General features: G+C 37.4%; 1 protein-coding gene across 1 annotated transcript in view; it reads right to left on the bottom strand.

Moving 5' to 3' along the window:
* pold1 (polymerase (DNA directed), delta 1, catalytic subunit) overlaps nt 1-27,916 on the bottom strand; it is a 118,865-nt gene that overhangs the window by 70,050 nt on the left and 20,899 nt on the right. The window contains exons 6-8 of the mRNA XM_028813535.2: nt 3,435-3,603; nt 1,498-1,612; nt 1,004-1,133 (exon numbers count right to left, since the gene is read on the bottom strand). Of these exons, the coding sequence (XP_028669368.1) occupies nt 1,004-1,133; nt 1,498-1,612; nt 3,435-3,603 (414 nt within the window). The remainder of the gene's footprint in view (nt 1-1,003; nt 1,134-1,497; nt 1,613-3,434; nt 3,604-27,916) is intronic.

Below are 27,916 nucleotides of genomic sequence, written 5' to 3'. Positions count from 1 at the left end.
CTGCATGGGCGATTATCTTTCAGCTGGAAACAAGTTATTTAACCCCAACTGGTGCAATGAGTTGCTTCTCATTTCTTAAAGAACCATGTCGAAAGACACATCTCGCGGTCGTGGAAAAGATGTTAGTCTGTTTGAGAAGGGTCAAATCATTGGCATGCATCAAGCAGAGAAAACATCTAAGGAGACTGCAGAAACTACTAAAATTGAGTTAAGAACTGTCCAACACATTATTAAAAACTGGAAGGATAGTGGGGACCCATCGTCTTCGAGGAAGAAATGTGGCCGGAAAAAAATCCTGAATAATCGTGATCGGCGATCACTTAAACGTTTGGTGAAATCAAATTGAAGAAAAACAACAGTAGAACTCAGGTCTATGTTTAATAGTGAAAGTAAGAGCATTTCCACCTGAATATACTGAATGACCAGGTTATTCCATCAATGGATTTTTTCTTCCCTGATGGCACGGGCATATTCCAAGATGACAATACCAGGATTCATTGGGCTCAAATTGTGAAAGAGTGGTTCAGGGAGCATGAGACATCATTTTCACACATGGATTGGCCACCACAGAGTCCAGACCTTAACCCCATTGAGAATCTTTGGGATGTGCTGGAGAAGGCTTTGCGCAGCGGTCAGACTCTACCATCATCAATGCAAGATCTTGGTGAAAAATTAATGCAACACTGGATGGAACTAAATCTTGTGACATTGCAGAAGCTTATCGAAACAATGCCACAGCGAATGCGTGCCGTCATCAAAGCTAAAGGTGGTCCAACAAAATATTAGTGTGTGTGACCTTTTTTTTCGGTGGCGACTTTTTTTTTGTCCAGGCAGTGTATAATTACTATATGTTTAAAATAAAAGATGCAAAGTCAAAGATCACCTCATTGAACTTTTTCAAAAGAAAAATACCTTTAATTCTAAGGTGCTTAGTTGATCTCCAGAAGAATTTACATTTAAACTGACTAATGCTTGTGACAAAAACATTTTAAACTAAACTCACCTTTTCTACCAGCACATTCAATATCAAAACTAAGAACTCTCAATGGTGCAATCTTCTGCCACTCTCCCTCAGCAGCATGGCTAATCAGATCAGTCCAACCTATGTCTGTCTCCAGCTGGCTCAAGGACATCTATGGGCACAAAAAAAAAAAAATCAGTGAACTTTCATTTTTGTATTTGGACAAGTTTTAAATGCTTTATACTGACTCAGAACAGAACAAAACAACGAGTCTTTAGATGACATGGAACTACAGAAAATAGATACAAATTAAACTGAACAGCATCAGATTCTAGTCAAGTATTTCAAGCTGTGTTAAGAACCCTTTCATTCAAACAGATACAGACAGATAAATAGCACTTTATTTGTCCCAAGGAGAAAATGTAGCTTTTTACAGAAGCACAACAAATAAATAAATAAATACTACAACAAACAATAATTCCCATGACAACAGAATTTCTAATAACAAAAAATAAAAAAAATTGCAGGATGCTTACTTTATTTGGATTGTCACTACTATTATCACTAGGCACTTGATCTTCTCTTAGGAAATATTTTCCTGCTGGCAGCTCTATCCAATTGCAGCCAACTACATCACAGTCAACCATGAACCTAGACAGGAAGCAAAGTGGTGCAAGAATTTCACCTGTTAGTTACCCATGCACAGCCGAATATACAACCAGCTGAGAATTAAACACAAACTATTGTCTTTCCAATAATTATACCTTCATACAATAAAATCTCATATTAGGACACACGAATACACAAAGTTTTACCGTATAACATAAAAAGCAGAATGCAATGTTAATACTGTCCATCCGGGGAACAAAGTCACAGAGGTTTATCTATGCATATATAATTTTCAAATCCATGTTCTCCATTAAAGGTTTGCTGGGTGCTACAACCAGTCTTGACAGCACTATCTCAATGAAGGAAGGAATCATGAAGAGAATACCAGTTTATGACAGGATACAAATCATGAATATACACATATTTACTGGGATAATTTACATTTGCCAATAAACCTGAAAAGCAATTTTTTTTAAAATATTGAAACAAATAGGAATATCCAGAGAAAATGTGTTATGTGTGTGGGGATAACACACTAACACTACCATAAAAAGCTGGAAATTAAATTTAATTTAGCAGTTAGCAGTACTAACAACGTGATTCTTTCTTAGATTTACTTGCATATAATTATCTTTTTGCATGGAGCTTTGTTTTGCTTTCCTTAACTTTAAATCTGATTAAATTTTAGTCTATATACTTGTGTTTTACCATTATAAAGTTAATACTACTCTCACGCTATTTTTGTGTAATTTGGTATAAAGGCAATTTCAGCAGAACTTTAAAACTGGTTATGAATAAAAAATTTGATCTATAACCAAATACTGCAAACAACAAATAGGATTAAAAGGTGGTGGTGGTGGAAGGGTGTGTTTCGGGGGTAAAACCTCTGTCTACGGAAAGTACAGCAGTTCTCACCATTTTGTAAAAAATCAAGTCAGGGTCATTAGATGATCAGAATTACTCCTTAGAATTTATTCTACATTTTTGTTTCCAACTATTTGTATCCAATAGCTGTCCCATTTGTAAAAGCCCTATACACCTGAATAATACCTTACCTTGTCACTTAAAACTGCAATGGATGATTTACAGTACATCTGAAAGATAACCTAATTAAATATCCAACTGGGACTTGACTATAAATCGTCAAATGTAAAATAAAGCCTTCACTGTGCAAAAGTGCTCCATAGGTGTGTACACTATAATAAATAAATAAAAATGAAAATAATAAAACCACAGTGCCAGAGAGAAAAAATAAACTGAGCCATACTGCTTTGATTGCTGGCAATACTGGTTTCAGCTTGTAAACCCTAAAGATGTACTGTATGTTAACTTTTTTTAATCAATTTATAGAAATTTACATAGTTTTTAGACTAGAATTACTTGCAACATATCTCTTCTGGAATCCATTTTGTTATATGGGTAGCAATATAATAAATATATTAACTTTTATAATTCAAAATATGGTGTCTGGTGTAAATAAGCAAAACTACAAAAACTCCTGTAACTATACTGCACGTGATATGAAAATAAGGAAAACAAACTGATACTTGTTCTCAGTGTATCAAGGTCAATTGTGAAATGTACAGTATTGAAATACTCTACCAATTTATTCCTCCACCTTTAGTGTTAATATTTTTAAATGTGAGGATGGGCCCTCATGGAGCAGTGAATTAATTATTTAAATACATTTCACAAGAGCTATAGCATCAATTCCTTTTAATTATGTACCATGTATATGTTCCAAAAGGATAAGCTTTTCTTTCTTGATATACAACAACTGGGACCCATTCAACTTGATCATTGGATGAAAACCAAATAAGGAAATTGCAACAACAACTTTTAAAGGTTATTTATCAGCAGTCACCTGATCACAAAGTCAATGTTGGCTTCATATGCTGCATAGCTTTGTGTTGAAAACACAGAAAATTTGAACCCCTGCTCCAATAGCCGCTTTGTTGGAGCTATAAGCCGAGGCGTTGCCATAGTGATGCGTAAAAAGTCACTGGGCTGTTTTCCATGGAATCCATACATGCCTAAATGAAATGGATGGACAAAAACAAAAACACAGAAAAACCCGTAAGTAAATTAGATTAAATCCCCTAAATGAAAGTGGGAAAAAAAAGCTAAAAATCAATGAGTTTTAACACCATTACTGCCTCGCTTGTTAGTGACTGTGATCCTTCTTCCAAAAAAGGTTTCGAAACTAAACGTTACATCAACAGAAATCTTTTCAGTTTTTTTAGAAATATGCTGGGAATACAGTGTGGTTTCAGAAGAAAATTTCACTGTCCATACTTACCTCAAATTGCCTTTTGTGATATTATACGTGGATTCCAAAGGTGAAAATGCACCAAAGGTCATAAAATATGAGACAGATGCAAATATAACAGAAAGACTAAACAATTTTTCATATTTTTGCAAAACCTGACATCAATATTCTATTTCCACTGAGTTACAACTGAGATGGTGGAAGAAATGTAAAAGACAATTCACTAAGAAAAACAATAGGAAGCAATACATTCCTGAATTTTTGCCATATGCTGTCAGAACTGGTGTGTACCTTCCACAAATCAAAAACTGGATTAAGAAGATTAATGCAGTTAATCCATTCATTACACAATATAATATTTATTGTGTACAGGATAATATGTACAAAGAAAACTTTAGAAGCATTTGAAAGTTTATTTTAATTGTACCAGTTTTTCCTAAAAGACAATAGCTGGGAGGAAGAAAGCATTCTTTCTGAATTGAAATTGAGTAAATGAAAACAAATTTAGAAAGGATAAATGACATCCCACTTCACATTTTGGAATGAATAAAAACTTAATTATGTTCCTCACTGTTTCATCTGCATGCTGGAATGAATTACTAATAAGGCAACTCAAAAAATAAAAATGGGACAATAAAATATTTTCGAACTCGAAACACAGTCACGATATAGTCAAGAACATGACCTGAATTTAATTCTTCTCAACTATAAAAAGTTAGGAAGATTTCAGCAAAGACATTTGAAAATATGACATATGATGCTTCTTGACTAGATTTGTTTCAGCATATTTACATGCTACATTTATTTCTTGAGGCTTTATATTTAGTAATTCAAAAATATGTCTTAATACTCTCAAAATCAGAATCAAAACAAAAAAATACAAATACAACATTAATCGTAAACATTAACACTGATTTTAAAGATGCTTTCATTAAAATCAAGTAATTGTCACAAAATGTTTCAAATCATGCTTTTCATTTTATCAAATATATTATAACTGCTGCAAATGTCAGTTTGCATTTATATATTCAGGAAAAATTAACACCAGATTAACACCACCTAATGAAAAATAATATTTTATGCACTTTGGTCATTGCTTTTCCATTCACTGCATTAGTATTCCTGTAAAAATGGTCTGGGTTGTTTTTCAGATATCTCACCTGAAGTAAGGAACATCAAATGTATGATTAATTAATTACATCTAGGGACTAAACCCAAAATTGGCTCTACAAAACTACAGATCTTACTTTAACTAAAGTAACTATGCTTTATTCACGTACTATTCATTATATGCTTTCACTGTTTTCATAAAATTAACTAGATATTTTGATAAACTCCATTTTCACTTATGCCAAAATTGCAGTGCAAATTCAGAATTCTGGTATTCAGTTTTTTCTGCATTTTCTTTTTAAGCAATGATGCAGGTTGTCTTTAGGCAGGATCACTATTTACTTCTGCAAGACTATCCAACTGTGAATGCCTTAGATATAGCATTAATGAATTAATCAGTGAATTCAACTTGTGCTTCACTTTTAGTGCAGCATCATGAGTTGAGGTACCTGTGTATCTAGAGTGTGGAAGTTTTGAAATGCAAACTCCTATATTTTACCATTTTACATGTACCTTAGCATTAGATAGTCACTCAAGCATTAGTCCCAAGTGTCACTTGGGCAACGGTATAGATAAGTCTCACATAAGGCCTAAGGATTACTCAGGCTGTAAAAGTGCAAACAGCATTAGTGCCGAACATTACTTGTGCAACGGAATATGTGTGTCTTATGTAAGCATTGGGCCCGAGTGCTACCTGGGCGACAGTGTAGAAGTGTCTTCCCCTAGCCTAATAATGGTGTCTCATAAGAAACAGCACTGATGACGAGGTGAATCTGTCTTCAGGCAGTGAAACTGAAATGGTCAGTGAAGCCAAAAGCAACGCTCACATCACTCGCACACATGCAGTGTGCTATTCGTATTATTACGAATTATAATAATTATTATTATTATTTGTATTATTATTATACTTTCTACACTTCTGACTTTGAACTTTTAGTGTTTTGAACGTTTTATAGTAGAAAGATGAAATTTAATAAAAATGTAATTTTTCAAACCAAAAAATGCACGTTTTTTTTTTTTTTTTTGAAAAAATGTAATGCTACAGGTTAAAAGAGACATATTAAGCAGCTAATTTCACTCACAGGTAGATAGCCATTTGGCTTGAAATATGTCTAGACTTTGACATACCAAAACTAAAGATTCATTATATTCAGAAAATTAATGAGAAGACTCCACACCCTCCTCTGGACCATGTGCAGCTTTGCCGTTGTGTTTTTGTATCAAACAACAACCTAATTCCACTACTCAATTTAACTTGTCAGTTTTGCCAAACACAGACTTCAAATTGGTTACAATTCAAAGCATGCATGAATCAGACACAAGGCACTCCAGCTTACAAAGTGTACCAATAAATTCAAATTCAAAATGTCTTTGGGAGATCAAGCTAATGAATTCAATCAATTTACGACAGATATCTAAATTTACTAAAGTAAAATTAGTCACAGAAAAAAATCCTCACAAAAACATTAAACATTTTTTCTCAAAACATAACTGGAACCCATAGAAATTCTCATGAATAAATTCTCTAAGTAATATATATTAAAATTCATATTTTACCTCTTAAAAACACAACTGAGTCTTTAAGAACTCTTAAGTGCTTATCTATGACTTCATACTTTACTGTGATATAAATAAGAAATCAAGCCCCTTTAGCCATCCATCAACAAGTCCAACTACAAATACACAACTGAAATGAGACAACTGATTGAACTTAATAAAATTAGGCAATGGATATTTCACTAAGGCTATTTCATCCATTTCTACTATTGGAGCAAAAAATCATACTTCTGAAATGGTAATTCCAGTTGTCCAACCAAGAGACCATTGGAAATTTGTACAAGCTCAATAGTAGAGCCTACAAATGAGGTCTAAGGACTGAAGGATCTTTTATACGAATTGCCTCAGATCCCTTTATATGTGTTCTCTAATATCATCCAGTGTTGTAAGAAAATCCTGCATTGAGAAGGTGATCTAAGTGCTAAATTTAGGAGGGCCCATAACTGTGACACATTTGTTTTGAGAAAAAGTAGTTAAATACCCATGTGTATTTTTTGAGAATAAATTAACCTTTGCTAAAAGTTTAATTTCTCTCAATTTCAGTGTAAGATAATGAACAATAAATATGTCTTTCAAAAACGTTTTTCTCATCTTTACCAATGATGCTAATAAATTTCTGGAGGGCACTGTTTTTTAATGTTATCTTATGCTGTAACATAAGGAAACTGTCAATTAGTGTAGCCTTTTATTTTTGCCTCTTAAGACATATATCATTCCCCTACATTACTTAATGATATGTGGTATTTTTCAAATAAAAAAACATACCTCTTTCAATCTTACCATGAAATTTAATCCCTGAAAAATATAAGTGGAATAATCTCCGACTATGCTAAAATGAATATTTTGGGTGAGGGGCTCAAATCAAAAGAAACCATTATTGTCAGGTATGACTCTGCTCCAGCCTCTACTTTGGCTGCATTTTGCTCCTGGCAGTGTCTGCTGCTATGCAATGTCAAACATACAAATAGGAGGGGCACTGGAAATTAAAGAGGGGGATTAAATGGGCATGCACATTACAGAGGAAACCAGGAAACACCAGGAAAGAGCTAGCTGGGTCAATCATCATACAATGTGCCACGCTGCACATTTTGTCACAGCTACATAGGCACACTAAAAGCATATGCAAGAATCAGACAAAACATAAATCAAATTAGGCATGACAAAGGGAAAATTACATGCAAGTCCGTAACTTAAAAACAGTAATCAAAACATACGAGAATGTGAGATAAGCAATCACAGGCAAAAGAATCCAAAAGCACTAAACAAAGCATCCAAAGCTACTACCACTAAACAATCCAATGCAATCCATACAAGTTCATATAATTTAATGGCGCAACACATTTATACAATTCTACCAACAACTCCAATAACCCCACCCCCCATCTACCAAACAATAAAATGTACTCACTGTCTCCATACGGACTAGCTGCATTCCAACCTCCAACAACTCCCATACTCTTATATGAGATTTGTTGAAGGACCCATACACCACTTAAGAGACAGACCTATCCATGTAATAGCGTCTCTCATTCATTGCACATAATACTGGAAGGAAGGAAGGAAGGAAGGAAGGAAGGAAGGAAGGAAGGAAGGAAGGAAGGAAGGAAGGAAGGAAGGAAGGAAGGAACAATCTCCTGTCCTACTGTTTTTCCACTTTATTTATTTAATTGTTCTGCTCATCATAGGTGCAGAATGCATTGCACAGTGATTTTAGTGGAGAGTTCTACACAGATAAGTAATGAAAGTCGAATTCTGGAACTACAAAAAACTGTGGTTCCAAAGCTCATAATTTATATTAACTTTTTTGTCAAAGGCACACCAAACAATTCCTAAAAGAACAACATGTATGGCAACCTTTGCCACGAATACCAACATACAATTTACATGAGGCACTGAAGGTAAGTGTAGAAAATGTGCCTTTTGCCTTTGGGAAGTCTGCTGCTTAAATGTCTCCCTAATATGCAGAGTTATTTGCCTCACGTTGTTGTGCATGTATGAGCAACTGAGGGAGCCCAATGATGAGACTGCTTGAAACAAATGTTTGCAGTTCTACTAGTTGTATGTGGTTTTAAATGCTGCACAGTGTGTCACTCTGGTAAATAAAGTTACAGAATTTAGCACATTTAGAATGATGCACACCGAAGCTGACTTGCAATCAGCTCATCAAAAAAGGTTTCGCAAACCATCAAGCCAGGCAAATTCCTTAAGAAAGCTGTTTCTTCGGCTTCAGTGGCAAGGCTGCAATAAAACACAGGGCAAAACATAACGTAGAGGTATTTCAGTGGCACACAGAGGAACCGTGGAGAACATGCTTTAAAACAGTCCAATGGGACATTGAATGCCTGTCTGCTCCTTGAGAGATGCTGTCCAACCATGGTACTGTCAGTGTGCTTTCCTATATGAACTAATTATGTCAGGGAGTTCTCTGTAATAGCAACTAACACTGTGCAACAGATACTCTTTGCAATCAAACTAAATGATGACATTAGCTTTTAAGAGTGTCAATTTGTTCATGTACAATTAATATTTATTTTTTTATCTACCAATGAGCAAAATATTAGAACAGGGCAACATCTACCCTGTGCATATTTAACTGCAAAAATTTACAAAACACCAAGGTTGTTATAGTTTTCCCTTTTTATATTAGTTTTTATTTCTATATTTTTTCTGACCTTGCTTGGAAATTCAGTTTAGTTTTAGCTTTCCTTCATCATGTGTTTTTAGTTTTAATTTAGTTTTTATTTCACAGACATTTATATTTTATTTGTATATCTATTAGTTTCAGTTTTAGTAATTATGGCATGGAGCTCCTACAGAGTTTAGTTTTGTGTCACAATCAGACAGAACTGTACACTTAATGGATTTGGATAAGAGTTTAATGTTAGTGAAAGCTTACTACACTACATGGTTTACTATCTGGTTTTCTCTTTGTCCGATAAAAACAGTATAATCAAAACCAGATACTGAATATGAACAATTTTACCATTTTAAAAATTTTATTTGAGATGAAAAAAAATCTGTGCTGACTGTTGGCACTTTTTATCTTTTCCTTTTATTTCCTAGAATGGGGCAATTTGTAATGAAATTTAGGTGAATTTTAAGGTTCAGGGTTTTTTTTACTCAAAATGTCTACAGCACACAATATATTCTGATCCAAGACAATGTGCTTATAATGAATGCCTTCAATATAGCAATCAAAAATCTCCCATACTGGGCTTTGTTATTTTCTACCAGCTATATTGATCTCAGGCACATATAATTTATAGACAGAATTTTGCCACCTGCAGGCTTGAAAAGATATTAAAAAAATCAGAAAACAGATTCTACATTGTTCTGACAGGTGTGATCATGAAAATCATGGGGGTTTAGGAAGAACAGGACTCTAAGACTTGAATCGGTGCACACACCCCACCTAGCTGCATTGAGGGAAAAAAAGAAAAACAAGCATGTAGTGTGAAGCTTAAGGATGTAGAGACTTGAATAGCCAATTTATAAGAACAGTAAACCCTTAATGAAGAGAGCAAGGGCAGGTAATAGGTGTATGGACGGGCACAAAACCACAGAGACAGCATCAGAGATTAAAAACAATATATACACTACCTAAACCTGCTTATCAAGAGCAGGATTGCAGGAAAAATCCCTGGTATACAATATGTATGATATGGCTGATGTTATGAACAAAAATATGAAATTTCAACTGTTTAGAGAGAGAGAGAAACATTGAAAAAAGGGGGACAGATATTTTAAACTATAATTCTGCTACTAGATTATTTTTACAATATCAGGTATTTTGAGCTGTGAATATGAACTAAAAAAGATAATTTAATAAATATAGAATAAATACAGTTTTTCATCACTTGGCAGACTCTCTTTGCCAACCTAACTGTAGTTCAGTAGAGATGTTGCCAACTCGGGAATTTTATAAAGTATGCATCGCTTTGTTGTTAAACGACGTTTTTAAAGCAAAATTGATTGGTCAGTAACAATATGCTGATCCTCTATAATGACCTAGTCAGTCTCTCGATCAGTGTAGTTTTATTTTCAAAAATTGTGAGTACCCTAGACTTTCTCATATACTCAGATGTGGGGATAGATATCTGAGGAGTAAACTGCAAGACAATGATTATATTTTTATATTATGTAAAGAACCATCAACAACAAATCAAATCAAATGAACAATATACAGTGCATCCGGAAAGTATTCACAGCGTATCACTTTTTCCACATTTTGTTATGTTACAGTCTTATTCCAAAATGGATTAAATTCATTTTTTTCCTCAGAATTCTACACACAACACCCCGTAATGACAACGTGAAAAAAGATTACTTGAGGTTTTTGTAAATTTCTTAAAAATAAAAAAATTGAGAAATCACATGTACATAAGTATTCACAGCCTTTGCCATGAAGCTCAAAATGAGCTCAGGTGCATCCTGTTTCCCATGATCATCCTTGAGATGTTTCTGCAGCTCAGTTGGAGTCCACCTGTGGTAAATTTAGTTGATTGGACATGATTTGGAAAGGCACACACCTGTCTATATAAGGTCCCACAGTTGACAGTTCATGTCAGAGCACAAACCAAGCATGAAGTCAAAGGAATTGTCTGTAGACCTCCGAGACAGGATTGTCTCGAGGCACAAATCTGGGGAAGGTTACAGAACAATTTCTGCTGCTTTGAAGGTCCCAATGAGCACAGTGGCCTCCAGCATCCGTAAGTGGAAGAAGTTCGAAACCACCAGGACTCTTCCTAGAGCCAGCCGGCCATCTAAACTGAGCGATCGGGGGAGAAGGGCCTTAGTCAGGGAGGTGACCAAGAACCCAATGGTCACTCTGTCAGAGCTCCAGAGGTCCTCTGTGGAGAGAGGAGCACCTTCCAGAAGGACAACCATCTCTGCAGCAATCCACCAATCAGGCCTGTATGGTATAGTGGCCAGACGGAAGCCACTCCTTAGTAAAAGCACATGGCAGCCCACCTGAAGTTTGCCAAAAGGCACCTGAAGGACTCGCAGACCATGAGAAACAAAATTCTCTGGTTTGATGAGACAAAGATTGAACTCTTTGGCGTGAATGCCAGGTGTCACTAGGCCAATACCATCCCTACAGTGAAGCATGGTGGTGGCATCATCATGCTGTGGGGATATTTTTCAGAGGCAGGGATTTGGAGACTAGTCAGGATAAAGGGAAAGATGACTGCAGCAATGTACAGAGACATCCTGGATGAAAACCTGCTCCAGAGCGCTCTTGACCTCAGACATGGGCGAAGGTTCATCTTTCAGCAGGACAACGACCCTAAGCACACAGCCAAAATATCAAAGGAGTGGCTTCAGGACAACTCTGTGAATGTCCTTGAGTGGCCCAGCCAGGGCCCAGACTTGAATCCAATTGAACATCTCTGGAGAGATCTTAAAATGGGTGTGCACCGACGCTTCCCATCCAACCTGATGGAGCTTGAGAGGTGCTGCAAAGAGGAATGAGCGAAACTGGCCAAGGATAGGTGTGCCAAGCTTGTGGCATCATATTCAAAAATACTTGAGGCTGTAATTGCTGCCAAAGGTGCATCGACAAAGTATTGAGCAAAGGCTGTGAATACTTATGTACATGTGATTTCTCAATTTTTTTTATTTTTAATAAATTTGCAAAAACCTCAAGTAAACTTTTCACGTTGTCATTATGGGGTGTTGTGTGTAGAATTCTGAGGAAAAAAATGAATTTAATCCATTTTGGAATAAGGATGTAACATAACAAAATGTGGAAAAAGTGATGTGCTGTGAATACTTTCCGGATGCACTGTATTGAACAATTTTTATAAAAGTAAAGTTGAATAAATCGATTATGTGTTCAAGTAAAGTACCACTTCTGATTGATGGAATTGGGGTGTAACAACTACATGCATCTATTTTGTTGTGTTTTTGAGTTATTGTGCTTACACACACGCACACACAGATAATTCCAAAAACTGTTTTTTTTTTTTTTTTTTTTTTTTTTTTTTGAGTCAGGGAGGTCTAAAATGTCAAGATTCATTAAAATCTTGAGGTTGAATTCTTTCATGATTACTATATTTGTATACAAGGAAGTAAACGCTATTTCTCCTTGTGCAAAGTGGCAGGTGAATTACTGTCAACAAAAAGTAGTCACCTGAGAAATAAACTGAAATGTTACTCAGTCGTGTTTTTTCTGTCCATACGCCAAAGGATTTGTTGACCAGTACATTCCGATTTCAGGCAATTAAATTACATCTTGATATACAACAAGCACAAAGAAAGGCGGCACATAAATGGCTTTCAATTTCACACGCTTTACGCGCCCGTATTCAGCATGCTCTGTCACCACAAATGCTGTGTGGACACCCGCCCTCCGTCACCAGCTGCCATTCATTGTATGGATATATGTGGGCGGCTCGTGGTGGATGACGTTCTGATTTAGAGTTAAACTAGGGGGCTCCGCCCCCTGCTCGCTTCGCCCGCCAACCCCTGGTGTTGGGTAATTTGAAATAGCGTGATGTACGTATGAGATATAGCGTAGTGTGAAGGTGAAGATGATGAATATAGGAACTAAAGAACGTACAGTATGGCACATTGTAAAGATTTATTGGAATATTTCCTTGTACACAACATTAGTAGTAAAGATGGTGTCTTGTCCTTGAATGAGTCTTCCTTGGCATGGATTATTTATAACCTTAACGTCAGATGAACGTCGAACTCGTGAGAAGGACACATAAAGTTGTCCATGTCCAAATACGGGCTCAGAGAGGTAGATGCCAACCTTGTCCATGGTTTGTCCTTGTGATTTGTTGATGGTCATGGCAAATGCAGGTTTAATGGGGGAACTGCCGCCGTTTAAGCGTAAAAGGTAATTCCAGGTCAGAACTTGTAAGGTCAACTCTAGGAATCAGAACAGTATTGTTAGCATGTGATCCTGTAAGCACTTTTGCTTCAATAACATTGTTTGTCATGGTGTTGATGACTAAACGTGTACCGTTGCATAAACCTTGTCTAGTGTTAAGGTTTCTTAACAGCATGATTATTGTTCCAATTTTAAGGTTAAGATTGTGTTGTGGTAATCCGGCTGGGTTAATAGTGTTCAAATATTCCAAGGGGAAATTAAGATGGTCATTGTCGTCATCAGAGTCAACTTTGTCAGAGCTTAGAAAGAGCCGTCCTTCTCCAGGAAGTAATGCAGTGACTTGGTTATTTATGTGATCAACATTAATATTTTTTGGACATAATATAGTCCGTTGTGTTAAAAGGGGTATTTGGTGTAATGAGATTGCTGTTCCAAATATCTCCGTCACTAAGTCGTCGCAGATAAAGGCTTGAGGAATTGTAATAATATCTGGGTGAAGTCCATTTGTATTGGTGAGGGTCCCATCCCCCAGTTGTAATAACCAATTGTTATATTCTGGATCTGGACATCGCATATTTTGTACTAAGCGTATCTTTTGAAAGCAATGCCAATTGTCCGCGTATTTTAAACTGGACTGAACAATAGCTGAGCGCATGGCATGTGGAACAATAGCTAAGCACTGTCTAAAATCTCCTCCTAATAAAAGTACTTTTCCTCCAAAGGGAATATTATTATTCATCAACGTTTGTAGAAGTTTATCAATGGTGTTGAGTAAATGACTGGACGCCATTGTACATTCATCTATAATTAACAGTTTCGCAAGACGGATGTCACGTGCATTGTTACTGTTCATTTTCGTAGTGGATACCGATGTCTTTGTGATTGGGACTGGTATTTTGAATAAGGAGTGACATGTGCGACCATTTATTAACAAAATTACCTGCCACTCCGGTTGTAGCTGATGCGATAATTAACTGTTGTTTTGCAGTAAAGAAATGTATAAGTGTCTCATAAAGGTATGTCTTTCCGCTTCCTCCAGGGCCGTCAAGAAAGAAGCATTTGGGTATGGGGCTGTCATCGTCTGTGGCAAGAACAGTTTTATGAAAAGCATCAGATTGTAAGGCATTTAAACTGGAAATCATAGTCTGTGCAATCTGTTGTTCTTTTTGTAGATCTATTGTTGTGGAATGTAGATCTGGTAAGGAATCTGGAACATCCGGTAAATGGAAGTTATCCAATGTATATCCAAGGTGCATAAGAGCTAACCGAATGTCATTTAGTGCATAGGCTTCACAGTTGATGCAGGAATCATTTTCTCCATGTAGCTTGTGGCATATGTCCTCCATCATTCCTACTTTGTTTGTATTCCAGAGGTTCAAAGGATCTGATGGGGAGGAGAAGGCACAGATATAAGCAAATAGTTGTCGAACTTGACCTGGCATTGAATAGGATATTGCATCATGTAGAGTTTTCTGCCAAAGTGTATCATCCAATAAATATCCTTTGTCATTTACTGCCTCTTGGAATGTATTACAGAGTTTGATGGTGCAGCCATTCCGAACAGTTTTAATGTCGTCAAATGATGTAGCTCCGGTCTCATGTTGAAGTAGTAATCGGAGATAAAACCTTTCCGGCTCCTTAATACTGACAGTGTACATGCGGCCTATGACATTATTACCGTGGTGATGTCGTTTTCTCCAGAATGTGCCATTGTCAATCCAAACATAGTGAACAGGAATTTCCCAATACTTCCACTGGTGAGCACTGTGATCGTTTTGATTGAGTTTAAACCACGCGGTAAGTTTAGTATCTTTTGTGGCTGCTGTCTTTGCCGCTTGGAGCTCATTACCTGCATGAAAACAGACAGTTTGTTCGTGCTCTAAATGAACTGGCAAGCGACATATCGTGTGGCTTTGATGGTGCATAGGAAAGCAAAATATTCTCCACATAGCCTCTGGAGCACTGACGTACCGTGAATCAACATACATTCGAGTCTCATCGTGATCATTTCTTTCAGATATTGAGACATTAGCACAATCATGTCCCTTGTAAACGTATTTGAATAGATATTTAACGCTTTTTACTGTAGCGCAGATTTCAACATTTATATGGCAGTTGTATCGTAAACATAAATAAGGATTGTATGGTACGACCCAGCTATTGTCAATTGGACGACCTGGAATAATTTGCAATTCACTTGTCTTTCGTCTTATATATTTAGGATATCCATTTATATTCCCAAGTGTAACGTCTTGGAAGTCTTTGGGGAAGCCTTTCGAACATTTTCCATTAACCATACATGGACTGTTTGAATTTCTATTGCCACATGGTGTATGAATCATATTTCTGATAACAATTTGAAAGAGACGTGGAGAGGTGTCACGGTTTGGAATTTCAGCTTTTACTATTTTATCGATGTCATATTCTGTGCGGATTTTGGAATCATCATCAAGTATTAATAATATATGGGCGTGCGGTAAACCTCTCTTCTGAAACTCGATAACGTGGATAATGGCTTTAACAGTTCCAAATAGAGATCTATTCTTGATATCTTCTAGCAGGTTTAGTTTTAGTTTAAAGACTCTTGCAACTAAATCAGGACGATGTTCGACTCTTTGCCATGGCATAAGAGTAGTTGTACTTTCTGTCCATTTAGGATTGCAGGTCATAGTGATAAATAGATCAGGCTTTCCAAACTTTCTTACGATAGCCATCGCATCTTGGTAATGTTGTTGCATATTGCGTGGGCTGCCTTGAAAGGAAGATGGTAGAATAACAGGTTTTCCAGCAGGGTGTTCCATCACGTCAGCATCACGATTTATGTAGTCCATTAGTGATTTGTACTTATCGGCTCTAAGTGTAGGTTGGTTGTTTCTAATCCACTGTAGATCATTTGATACTGCTCGAATATAAACGTCAACGATGTATTGTTGAGTTAGCTTTCCTGCATTGAGTAATGGATTAAACTCGTCTCTTACTGAAAGTCTGTAGGAGAAATATTCTTTCATGGATACACGTGATCGTTTCTGTGCCTGATGTTTTCTATATCTGGAAATCATAGCAGTCCATCCCTCCTGGCCAGTTGGAAACAAAATGGGGTATGTCAAAGTATCAAGTTGTGGAAAGCAAATGTCTATGTGTTGGAATCTATGTTTGTTGGTTCCATCAGGACGTAAATGCAGAACAATATCGCAGTCAAATGGAGGCTCCCCATCTTTACTTTGAAAGACAATTGCAACTTCATTAACGACGGGAAGATTGTATCGTCTTGGATCTTGTTCTTTGTCCTTTATTAAGACTAAAGCAATTGTAGTTGGTGCTACACCTTCTGCTGTTGCTTTTGTATTGGCCTCTCTTTCAACCTCATGTAGCATTTTTATAGACTTAGCTAATGGGTGATTGTTTATGACCTTAGTGACGTTTCTCATTATAAGCTCCGTGCATTGTTTGTTTTCAGGAAGGTTCATTTGTTGATAGTTTGCGTCATCTGGATCTAAGATGTAGATTTGTGCAAATTTGCATTCCTGATTTGTTTCAGGGTGCACTGTTCCAATGTGATGTAATATTTGTCCACATACGCGAAAGCAGTATGGGCCATTGCCAGCTGGTGGCCTGATATTCACTCCGGTAGATGCAAAAGCAAATGAACTATTGTAGGATCTAATGCAGTTCATAAAGTTTTTACTTTCAGGTACATCGTTAGTTAGAAGCTTCCGTAGATATTCAGGATATTCGTGTAAAGGAGGCAGTCTAACTTGACCCTTTTGACAACAACGTGTAAACTCATTAGTTGTATTGCTAGTTGTTTCTTCAGGGAAGTTAAGTGAATGACAATGATTGCAAATGACATTCATTAATCCCAATGAATTTTCATTAATAGTGGACTCATTATAGAACGCGTTGTCAGCCAACTGGCGGAATTGTTTAGCAGGTGTTTGTTGTTCCTGTCTTTGACGTTTATGTTTTGCCTGTGCTGTTTGAGAGGCGCGTTGTTGTATGTTCAGTATTTTGGATGTGTTGTTTTGGAGCTGTAATTGCTTTGCTTGTGTTGTGTGAGAAGCGCGTTGTAGTTGCCGGCGTTCATTGTTTTTATTGAGCCGGGCGTGTTTTTGGATCCCGGTTAGTCAAGCTCTCTCTTTTTGGAGCCGCGCTTGCTTGTTTTCCGGCATTTCAGACACGCGTTGTAGACGTCTGCGTTCATTGATTTTTTCCCGTCGGTCCCGTTTTTGTATCTCTGTCACTCAAGCCCTTTCCTTTTGAACCCGTGCCTGCTTCGCTTCCGCGGTTTGAGACGCGCGCTGCATGCGTCTACGTTCATTGTATCTGTCCATTTGGGCTCGTTTCTGTACCTGTGTTAGTCGAGCTTTTCGTTTTTGGAGCCGAGACAGTTTTTCTTCCGCGGTTTCAGAAGCGTGTTGTAGGCGCCTATGTTTATTGTTTTTTTTCATGCGGGCTCGTCTTTGTGGTCCCGTTACTCGAGCCGTATCGTTTTGCACCCGTGATCGTGAATTCATGACTTGTCTGTTCTTTATCGTTAGTAATATGGATGATCGCACTCACTGTTAATATGGAGCGTTTTCTGTGGTTGTACGGTTAATAGTGAATCACTGTAATGAGATTCACCTATGCTGTATAGTTTGTACGTGTTCAGATGACGTATGTTTAATACAGAGCGTTCGTTTCTTCTTGTTATTAGCCATCAGGTGTTGCGCCTGTGTTATCTGTGGTTGTCCTGTTAATATTGTATCACTGTAATGTGATTCCAATATGTAGTGTAGTCTGGTTTTTTTTGTTTACGTATGACGTCGGGTGTCCGAGTGCGATTTTTTTAGAAGTGCGTGGATTATGCTGTGTAGTGTGTACGTTGATTTCAGATGCGCGTTGTAGGCAAATGCTCCTATCGTAGTATCTGCCGTTTTACGTACCACAATTTGCTTTCTGTAATATCTCCGGCTTGATGTGTGACCCTATGTGGACTCCGTAGTCTGTCCCATTTTACTCTGGTGCGGGGGGGTGACTCCTCTTTTTCTGTACTATCTCGGGATTGATTTGTGAACCTTTGTGGACTCCGTAGTATGTCCCGTTTCACTGTGGGGCGGGGATAATGTGATTCAAATATGTTGTTTTGTCCGTATCTGTGGGGTTTCTGTATGATGTGGAGTGTTTGCTTGCAGTTGCTCTTTCGTTTTTGAGCCGTAATCTCGGGCTTGATGGGTGACCCTGTGTGGACTCCGTAGTCTGTCCTGTTTCACTCGGGTCATGGGTCTGACTCCTCTTTTTTGTGTGCTATGGGCTTTGTGTGGCACCTGCGTCTGACTCCTCTTTTTTGTGTGCTATGGGCGCGTTGCCTCATGTCTTATTTCTGTTAGTGGAGGGGGGCTGTGTGTCTCATTTCTTATTTATGTTAGTGTGTGTACTCCGTAGTCTGTCCCGTTTCACTCTGGGGCGTGGGTCTGATTCCTCTTTTTTGTGTGGCGCCTGCGTCTGACTCCTTTTTTTTTGTGTGCTATGGGCACATTGCCTCATTTCTTATTTCTGTTAGTGGAGGAGGGCTTTGTGTGGCGCCTGCACACCATGTCTCCTGCGATTTCCGTTGGTTGGAGGGGGGCTTTGTGAGGCGCCTGCGCACTATGTCTTTTGCGTCCATGGGCAGGTCCCTGCGTCCATATCCGGTTTACCATTCTCGTTTAGTAATATGGATGGTACAAGGGTTACAGACTAACGGCAAGAATATTCATTCAAAAACTAAAACTAAAAATTTTAGTAAATTATCTTATTTCAGTTAGTCTTTCTAGCTACTTTAATACTTTCGTTTAGTTTTAGTTTTTTATTTCGCTTTTGTTAATTATTTTATTTCAATTTACGAAAATGTTTTTTTAATAATAGTTTCAGTTTTGATTTTAGTTTTCGTTAACTATAATAACCTTGCAACACACATATCTGTCTCTTCATTTATGAGATCCAAAAACAATCCATCTGAGCTTAAAAAAAAAAAAAAAAAAAAAAAAAAAAAAGTATGGAGACACAAAACAATATTACCTTCAAATCACATTTTCTCTAGTGGTTTAAACCAGAAAAATAAACAAATGCATAAATAAAATACTGAACAACCAATCCCATCTGCTTTTATTCCTATAGTTGAGTATGTTTATGTTGAGTATGAGGTTATTAGAAATAAACTTGAGGCATTAGGATTAAAAGTCAAGACGGAGGTAAAGAATTTAGGGGTAACTATTGACCCTGAACTGAATTTTAAATCACATTAATCAGATCACTAGGACAGAGTTTTTTCACTCAAGAAATATAGCAAAAGCTAGACCTCTTAGAACATTGCAAGATGCTGAAAAATTAGTTCACGCTTTTGTTTTCAGTCGACTAGATTACTGTAATGCACTCCTCTCGGGACTACTAAAAAAAGACATCAATCGATTGCAACTACTGCAGAATGCAGCTGCTAGAATCTTAACTCGGAAAAGAAAATCTGAGCACATCACCCCAGTTTTGATGTTACTACATGTGTTATCTGTGCCATTTAGAACTGACTTTAAAATAGTGCTTATGGTTTACAAAGCCTTAAATATTCTCGCTTCATCATTTCGGAATGTCTTATACCATACGCTCCAAATCGCAACCTTAGATCTTCAAATGAGTGTCTGCTTAGAATTCCAAGAGCTAAACTTAAAAGAAGTGGTGAGGCGGCCTTCTGCTATTATGTACCTAAAATCTGGAATAGCTTGCCAATAGGAATTCACCAGGCGAATACAGTGGAGCACTTTAAAAAACTGCTAAAAACTCATTATTTTAACATGGCTTTCTCATAGCTTCAGCTTAGTTAAATCCTGATACTCTGTATATTCAATTATTATTATTCATGGTGGCTCCAAAATCCGTACTAACCCCTACTTTCTCTTCTGTTCTTTTTCCAGTTTTCTGTGGTGGCGTCGTGGCAATCTGCGCCACCACGACCTAATCAAAGCACCGTGATGTCCCTACATTGATGGATTAAAGGCCAGAAGTCCACATGAACATCATCATCAAATTCTTCCATGTGAACCCCGAATACAAGGAGGACTGATTAGGCATTCTACCTAACATAAATTACCTCAGAGGGGGCTGGGTGGTCTAGTGGCCTGGAACCCCTGCAGATTTTACTTTTTTTCTCCAGCCGTCTGGAGTTTTTTTTTGCTTTTTCTGTCCTCCCTGGCCATCGGACCGTACTTTTATTCTATGTTAATTAGTGTTCCCTAATTTTAATTATTTATTGCCTTTTTTCTCTTTCTTCATCATGTAAAGGACTTTGAGCTACATTGTTTATATGAAAATGTGCTATACAAATAAATGTTGTTGTCTGATGTGTTAATCACTCTTATTTATGAACGATACCCAAGAAAACCAGAATCAGTGACTCTAAATGGTTTGCTTCACCATTACCCATATGCGGAAGAAATGATCATCATCAAGTCCTTTGGTGGAATACAGTAACTGCTAAATGTTTAACTGTATTACAAGAGTAATAGTAACTGTGTGATGCATATTGGTTGAGAATCTACATTTTTAGTCTCATGAAGAATGGTGTTAGATCAGTTGATGGTGCATATTTGTAAATCTCATGTTTGAGCACTCTGCTCTCATGCCATGCCATGGGCGGCCAAGATATGTACACTCTTATGTATTCATTCATGATTTCAATCCAATATGTTAGTGTTCTGCTAACAATGATATCAACACAGAAAATCTATCAATAAGCCTGGAATAATTTAGCTTCCACTTCCATTGGGATCTGATCAATTACATATATAGTAAGCCTAGCATTTAAAAAATGTGGTTGTAGATTCTATCAACATCAGAATTTGTCTCTCAAAAGTGACGTGGCACTTTTGGGTTTGTCTGTGCCATCCACCACATTAACTTTTTTGTGGTAGTTTGATATTCTTGCAGGTTAAAAAAAAACAGAAAAACTGTGACCACAAACTGTCTAAACTGAACCAGCTAAACATCGAACACAAATAAAACAGTAAAAACAAATAAAAAAAAAATCACATAAACTGCATGTTTCAATCACTGCGCTCTGGAGATGTGCAGTAGTTGAGCCAACCCCTCCACTGACAGGTTTTTGCTGAAAAGTGCAAATCTGGCAAGCAATTAACACAATTCTTTTCTAGATATTTTTTCCCTCCACACTACAACTCTGTATTTCTTTAAAGCAAGGGTATCAAGCTAAAACCAATCTTTCTGATTAGCGGGTGCACCTTTGTTGACTTCTTTTCCATAAAGTGAAAAAAGCACAATTATGGCTTCTTCAAGTGCTTTTTGAAATGTACTGCCTTCAGCCAGAGGCAGGGGCGCTTGTCAAGTTTAGGCAGCAGATGACAAGAAAAAGGTGTCCCATAGAGTTATTCTCATTAGCATAACATCTCGTAGAAGACGACTTTCTGGTTCAAGATTTCCTTTTCTTTTTTTGTTCCCCCTCAAGTTATTGTACCAATCTCTGCTTGCTGAATAGTCTACACTTGACTCAAACAGGAAGTATAAAAACATAAGAATAAAGAAGACATGCGTTTTACAGTTTAAAATCAGTCAAATTAGAATTTTTTTTATTATAGATGCTAAACTCTTAAGGTCAGTTCACTGTTTTAAAAGGACAAAGGTGCATTTCATTTTCTGATAGTCCCATGTTTTAACATGCCATAGCAGCTGTGGGAAATGGGCACATTTTGGCTAAATAAATAAAAATGATCCAGTGTCTGATATGAAATGAAAAGGCAGATTGTTTTTGGATCTTTAATATCTTCTGTATTTGCACAGGATAGCACTGGTAATATGCAATGTACATATAAATAACATGAAGTACACACTTGCAAGTTCATTGGTTGTACACCATTTCTTTATAATTTATTCCAAGGGTATTGTGTAGTATCCCTCAGAAGTACTCTGAAAATATGATAATACTAGTACTACTACTACTACTACTACTCATCCTAAGTAAATAAAATGGCAACTGTCAGGGCTGAGAAAGCCTCACAGACTTACAACATAGATGTAATTTGGATTTATGCATTACAATCTATATATATAAAATTCTTTTCGCGTTTGAAATGGAAATTACGTATGACCACAGAGGAACAGGAAAAACATTCTTAATAAACCGGATTCTTCCCGAGAGAGCGAATGGGGACATAGATCTGGCTGTAGCGTCATGGGGAATCGCGTCTACATTATTAGATGGAGGCCATACAGCACATTCAGCATTGCAATTACCATTAAACCTCGTTCACAACGAAAATCCAATTTGCAACATACGCAAGGGCTCTGGAAAGGCAAAAGTCTTGCAACATTCAAAGATAATAGTTTGGGATGAGTGCACCATGGCACATAAAGGAGCTTATGAAGCCTTGAACCGAACAATCCAAGATCTCAGAGATCCTACCAAAATAATGGGAGGCACTGATGTTTTACTTGCAGGAGATTTTCGTCAAACATTACCAGTTATTGCACGAGGGACATCAGCAGATGAACTCAACGCGTGTTTAAAATCCATGCTTCTCCTACGGTCAGTTATATGTCGCGTGTTCTCGGGTAGGTACACCAAAAAATGTATTCATTTATGCACGTAATAAGCAAACAAAAAATGTAGTATACCTGAAAGCACTGCAGTAGTACTCAATGTATCTTTACTTCTTAAATGTTAATGTATTACTGTTTAATAATTTATACACTTCTTGTATGTTGTTCAAATTCTTTTATCAAAATACCAGTAACAGCGCACTGCACGAATACACTTGACTTGAGCATTCATAGTATTCATCCTCTTTCTCTGTACGTTTAGCATTCGTTTGCTTACAGGTTTATGTGCTTGCTGCTTCCTGTGCAGCTCTTCTTTACTCCACCCTAGTGGCCCGCTGCATCTCTTTCGTCAGCATCTTTTTGTGTTAAAAGTGATAATGTTAGTTTTTGTGTTGCAATTACTTAGAACGTTTTCTTTAACCTTTCACTTAATCTGGCACTTAAGTCTTCAATCTGCCTCAAGAATGATTAGAGAAGATGGTAGGGAATGGGAACGGCGCCGTACGCATCCACCGCACGGCCTCCCTGCAGAGTGTTAATACTACAATAAAATAAAATAAAATAAAATAAACATAAAAAGAGTATTAAAATCATCACCCCGAAAGCGGATATTAGACGTCATGTAGTATATGTGTACCAAATTTCAAGTCAATAGGTGAAACGGTTTGCGAGCTACAGGTGATTTAAAATCCTGGACAAACGAACAGCCACGGTAGCATATTATAGAAGATGATTTTACTGTTTAATAATTTATATTTATATGCAATGTGCTTCTTATATATTGCTTAATATTCTCATATGATAATGATGTTCATACTGTTTATATTGAGTTCTATGTTATTGCACAGTAAGTGCTCTTTATTTGTTGAAAAATAAAATTGGCAATTAACAAACTTATTTTATAAATACTACATTTTATTTTTTTCCCTTGCACTCAGTGAGCGAAGCCACTGGGTAATCAGCTAGTAATTCCTGAAATGGGGGGGGTGGCATGTAGAACAAGTGTTATAATTTTGACATAGTGTGACCGAAATCTAATGTATTTCCTTTTTAACAAACACAAACCAGGATCCACAAATGATATGTATGCAAGCTAAAAGTCGTCTGCTTCAGGTTTGTTTGGCGGCTGCTACTTTCAGCTTGAAGAAAGTGAGTGAGGGACAGCAAGAATGGGAAAAAGAGAAAGGCATTCTAATAACATAAGGAGAATACATGCTGGCACCACACCTACCAACATTTAAGCATCAACCAGCTACATAAGCATAAAATATAAAATAGTTCATAGAGTGTTCAAGTACAATATGCAAAAATACGCTGAAAAATCAAACATGCAAATTTGGAGTAGCTATAATTTAACATTAAGTTTAGAATTCAGTGTAAACTTTTAGACATTTGAGACCCCTAATATTAAACATTTACCAGATTTCTTTGATTATAACATTCCTAAAGGAAAGGTTGCTGTGTTGCACTAGACACTTTGGATCCAGTACACTGAAGTCATTAACTGGACTAAGTAGGTGTATTTTATTTTAAAAAAAAAAAATGGAATGACCGAAAAATACTTTTTCCATGTTTGTTTTTTTTATTTATTCAGAAATGTTTCTTAGTTCTAGCATTATTATTACTTAAAATTCTGGGCCTAACACTTGCAGACAGTACAGTGTCTCAAAACCAGAAAGAGGATTCAAAAATAAGAATTTTTTGTCAAAGAAATCAGATATTAGAATGAGCCATATACAAACTGGATCAGTGTACCTCAGCCTAAAACAACACAGGTTGAAGCAATGCAAATTGAACAAGGCAAGGAGGCTTTTCAAACTCTGGATTTTTCTTAATTTAAACGAGACTTTTTCACCTTGTACAGTCTATCTTTCTACAAGCATACGTTTTTGTCTTTTGAAGGTGACCATTATTTTCCAACAGTCCTGACTGACAAGTTAAAAAATTTGTGGCATTTGTGCCACACCAAATTTAATTTGCATTTTATGATGCAATATGCACACAGATCTTTGAACTCATTAGCAACTGACCACTTTTTACAGCACCATTCACAGAGTGCTTTAAACCAGTTTATTTTTTGTAAGTATAATAAACGTTTAGAAAACATATTTTGTAAACACTTATTAAAAGAGGAATCAACATACTGCTTCTTTAGACTACTTAATACAGACAAAGATGACACAGAGAAATACAATAAAGCCCAGTATCCGTATTACTAACCAAGAATGGTAAACCGGATATGGACGCAAGTACATGCCCATGGACGCAGGAGACATAGTGCGCAAGCGCCACACAAAAACAAGGAATTACCACCACCCCCCCCCCCCCCCCCCACCCCAGAGTGAAACGGGAGAGACTACGAAAGACACAGCCACACAAACAAGAGGAGTCAGCGCCCCGCCCCAGAGTGAAACGGGACAGACTACGGAGTCCACAAAGGTTCACAAATCAAACCCGAGATGGTACGGAAAGCACAGGCGCCTACAACGCGCTATACACCGCCAACACCGAAAGAGCTCAACTAACAGAAATAAGAAATAAAACAACAAGCTCAGAGAATACGGAACCCTAAATGTCCACACCACACAGCAGGGGCAAACCCGACATAGTACGGAGGGTGCAGGCGCCTACATCGCGTGTCAGAAGGCGCGGTAAAGTACGAAAGGCAAAGGCGCCTACACAGCATAGTGAAACCCGACATAGTACGGAAGACGCAGGCATCACCGCCATATTGTGAGTGGCAGTACTGCGGAGTGAAGGCGCAGGCGTCACCGCCATATTGTGAGTGGCACTACTGCGGAGTGAAGTTATGAATAATGTGCTGCTTGGGATTGTACAAACCACTGAACGCTTTACACCAAATTCAAACACAATACAGCTCAACGATACAAACACAAGCCCACCTGGATAAGATCAATTAACGCAGGCGCCTACAAAGCGCGTATGAAACTGCGGAAGCAAAGCAGGCACGGGTTCAAAACGAACGAGCTCGACTGACGGATATACAAACACGAGCCCGCCTGGATAAACTCAATGAACGCAGGCGCCTACAACGCACGTCTGAAATGCCGCGGGAAAAGCGGGCACGGCTCCAAAACGAACGAGCTCGACTAATGTATTTCAGGATAGATACGGACTCCACAGCATATGTGACATTCTTGTAAGACACGCCTTACTTACAAAAGATATCATATAAGAGCTCACCCATCAAAAAACACTCAGTCGTGTAGTACACACAGATCATGTGCTCTCAGCACATATAAAGCGTATAAGGACAATACGGAGAGTAGAGACCCAAAGGCATTGGAGAGAAAAAAAGGCAGATAAGAGATTATGAAAGCAGTGGAATTCGAAAGGCTCCAACAAACGATGGCGCGATACACATGCAGAGAAAGGTACAGAATATGAAAGCAGTAAAATCCAAAAGTATTGTAGCGTCCCAGCCAGGTTGAGGGCTGTTTGGTTTTAAGTGACTGTTAGGTCCGATGGAGGGAGGGCGGAGTACAGCACGGAAGACTGATAGCGGGGTATTGATTGATGCGGTAAGGGGGGGCGTTGGAGAGGGTGCTAGAAAGTTGTTTTTGGGGTTAGAAAGTCGGCGATTGTTCAAGTAAAACTTTAGTGACACTTTATCATATCATTCGCTACAGTATCAAAGAAAAGATAGAAAAGATCGCATTACCGCAAACAAAAGGTGATTAATCATCAGAGCCAGGTGTAATTGAAAAGATCGTCATATGCCATTCGTATTAAAATGTTTACGGTTTACCGTGAGAATAGCATTTGCTATGACAATCGATAAATCACTGGGACAAACATTAGAAAAAGTCAGATTATTTATTAGAGAGACAGAAACAATATTCACTTACGGGCACTGTCACAATGTGTCTCCAAATAAAATTGTTTTTAATGAAGCTTTAAAGTAAAAGTGCAAATAATGAAATTGAAACAATTCCAAAGAAAAAAAAAAATGTAAATTGTATATCAGATTAACCAAACACGGGAGTTGGCGAGCGAAGCGAGCAGGGGGCAAAGCCACCTAGTCATTCACAGAACAGTCAAGTACATTTATTTTTATACACTGAGTATTCAACTAAATGCTTACAAAATATAGTATTAAGTTGGGTCAAGATGTAACATAATTAAGCTTTTTTAGTGTTCTGCAAAATGTCAATGAGATTACATACTGTACTTCATTATATTCAATGTATCCATTTTTATTTGACACTAGCTGATTACCCAGTGGCTTCGCTCACTGAGTGCAAGGGAGAAAAATAAAAACGTATTTATAAAATAAGTTTGTTAATTGCCAATTTTATTTTTCAACAAATAAAGAGCACTTACAATAAAATAAATCAATATAAACAACATTATTAACATCATCATACGAGAATATTAAGTAATATATAAGAAGCACATTGCATATAAATATAAATTATTAAACAGTAAAATCTTCTTCTATAATATGCTACCGTGGCTGTTCGTTTGTCCAGGATTTTAAATCACCTGTAGCTTGCAAACCGTTTCACCTATTGACTTGAAATTTGGTACACATATACTACGTGACGTCTACTATCCGCTTTCGGGGTGATGATTTTAAAACTCTTTATCTTTATTTTATTGTAGAGAAAAGCCAAGCAAAATGACACCTTTTATTGGCTAACTAAAAAGATTACAATATGCAAGCTTTCGAGGCAACTCAGGCCCCTTCTTCAGGCAAGATGCAATATTTTATTGTAGAATCAACTCTCGGCAGTGCGCAGCAGGGCGGCCATGCGGCAGATGCGTACGGCGCCGTTCTCGTTCCCTACCATCTTCTCTAATCATTCTTCAGATTGAAGACTTAAGTGCCAGATTAAGTGAAAGGTTAAAGAAAACATACTAAGTAATTGCAACACAAAAACTAACTTTTATCAGTTTTAACGCAAAAAGATGCCGACAAAAGAGAAGCAGCGGGCCGCTAGGGTGGAGTAAAGAAGAGCTGGCTCAGGAAGCAGCAAGCACA

This window comes from Erpetoichthys calabaricus, chromosome 11 (assembly GCF_900747795.2).
Source record: "Erpetoichthys calabaricus chromosome 11, fErpCal1.3, whole genome shotgun sequence".
Lineage (NCBI taxonomy): Eukaryota > Metazoa > Chordata > Cladistia > Polypteriformes > Polypteridae > Erpetoichthys > Erpetoichthys calabaricus.
The sequence above is the reverse complement of the archived record's forward strand: the minus strand, read 5'-3'. Positions and strand labels throughout refer to the sequence as shown.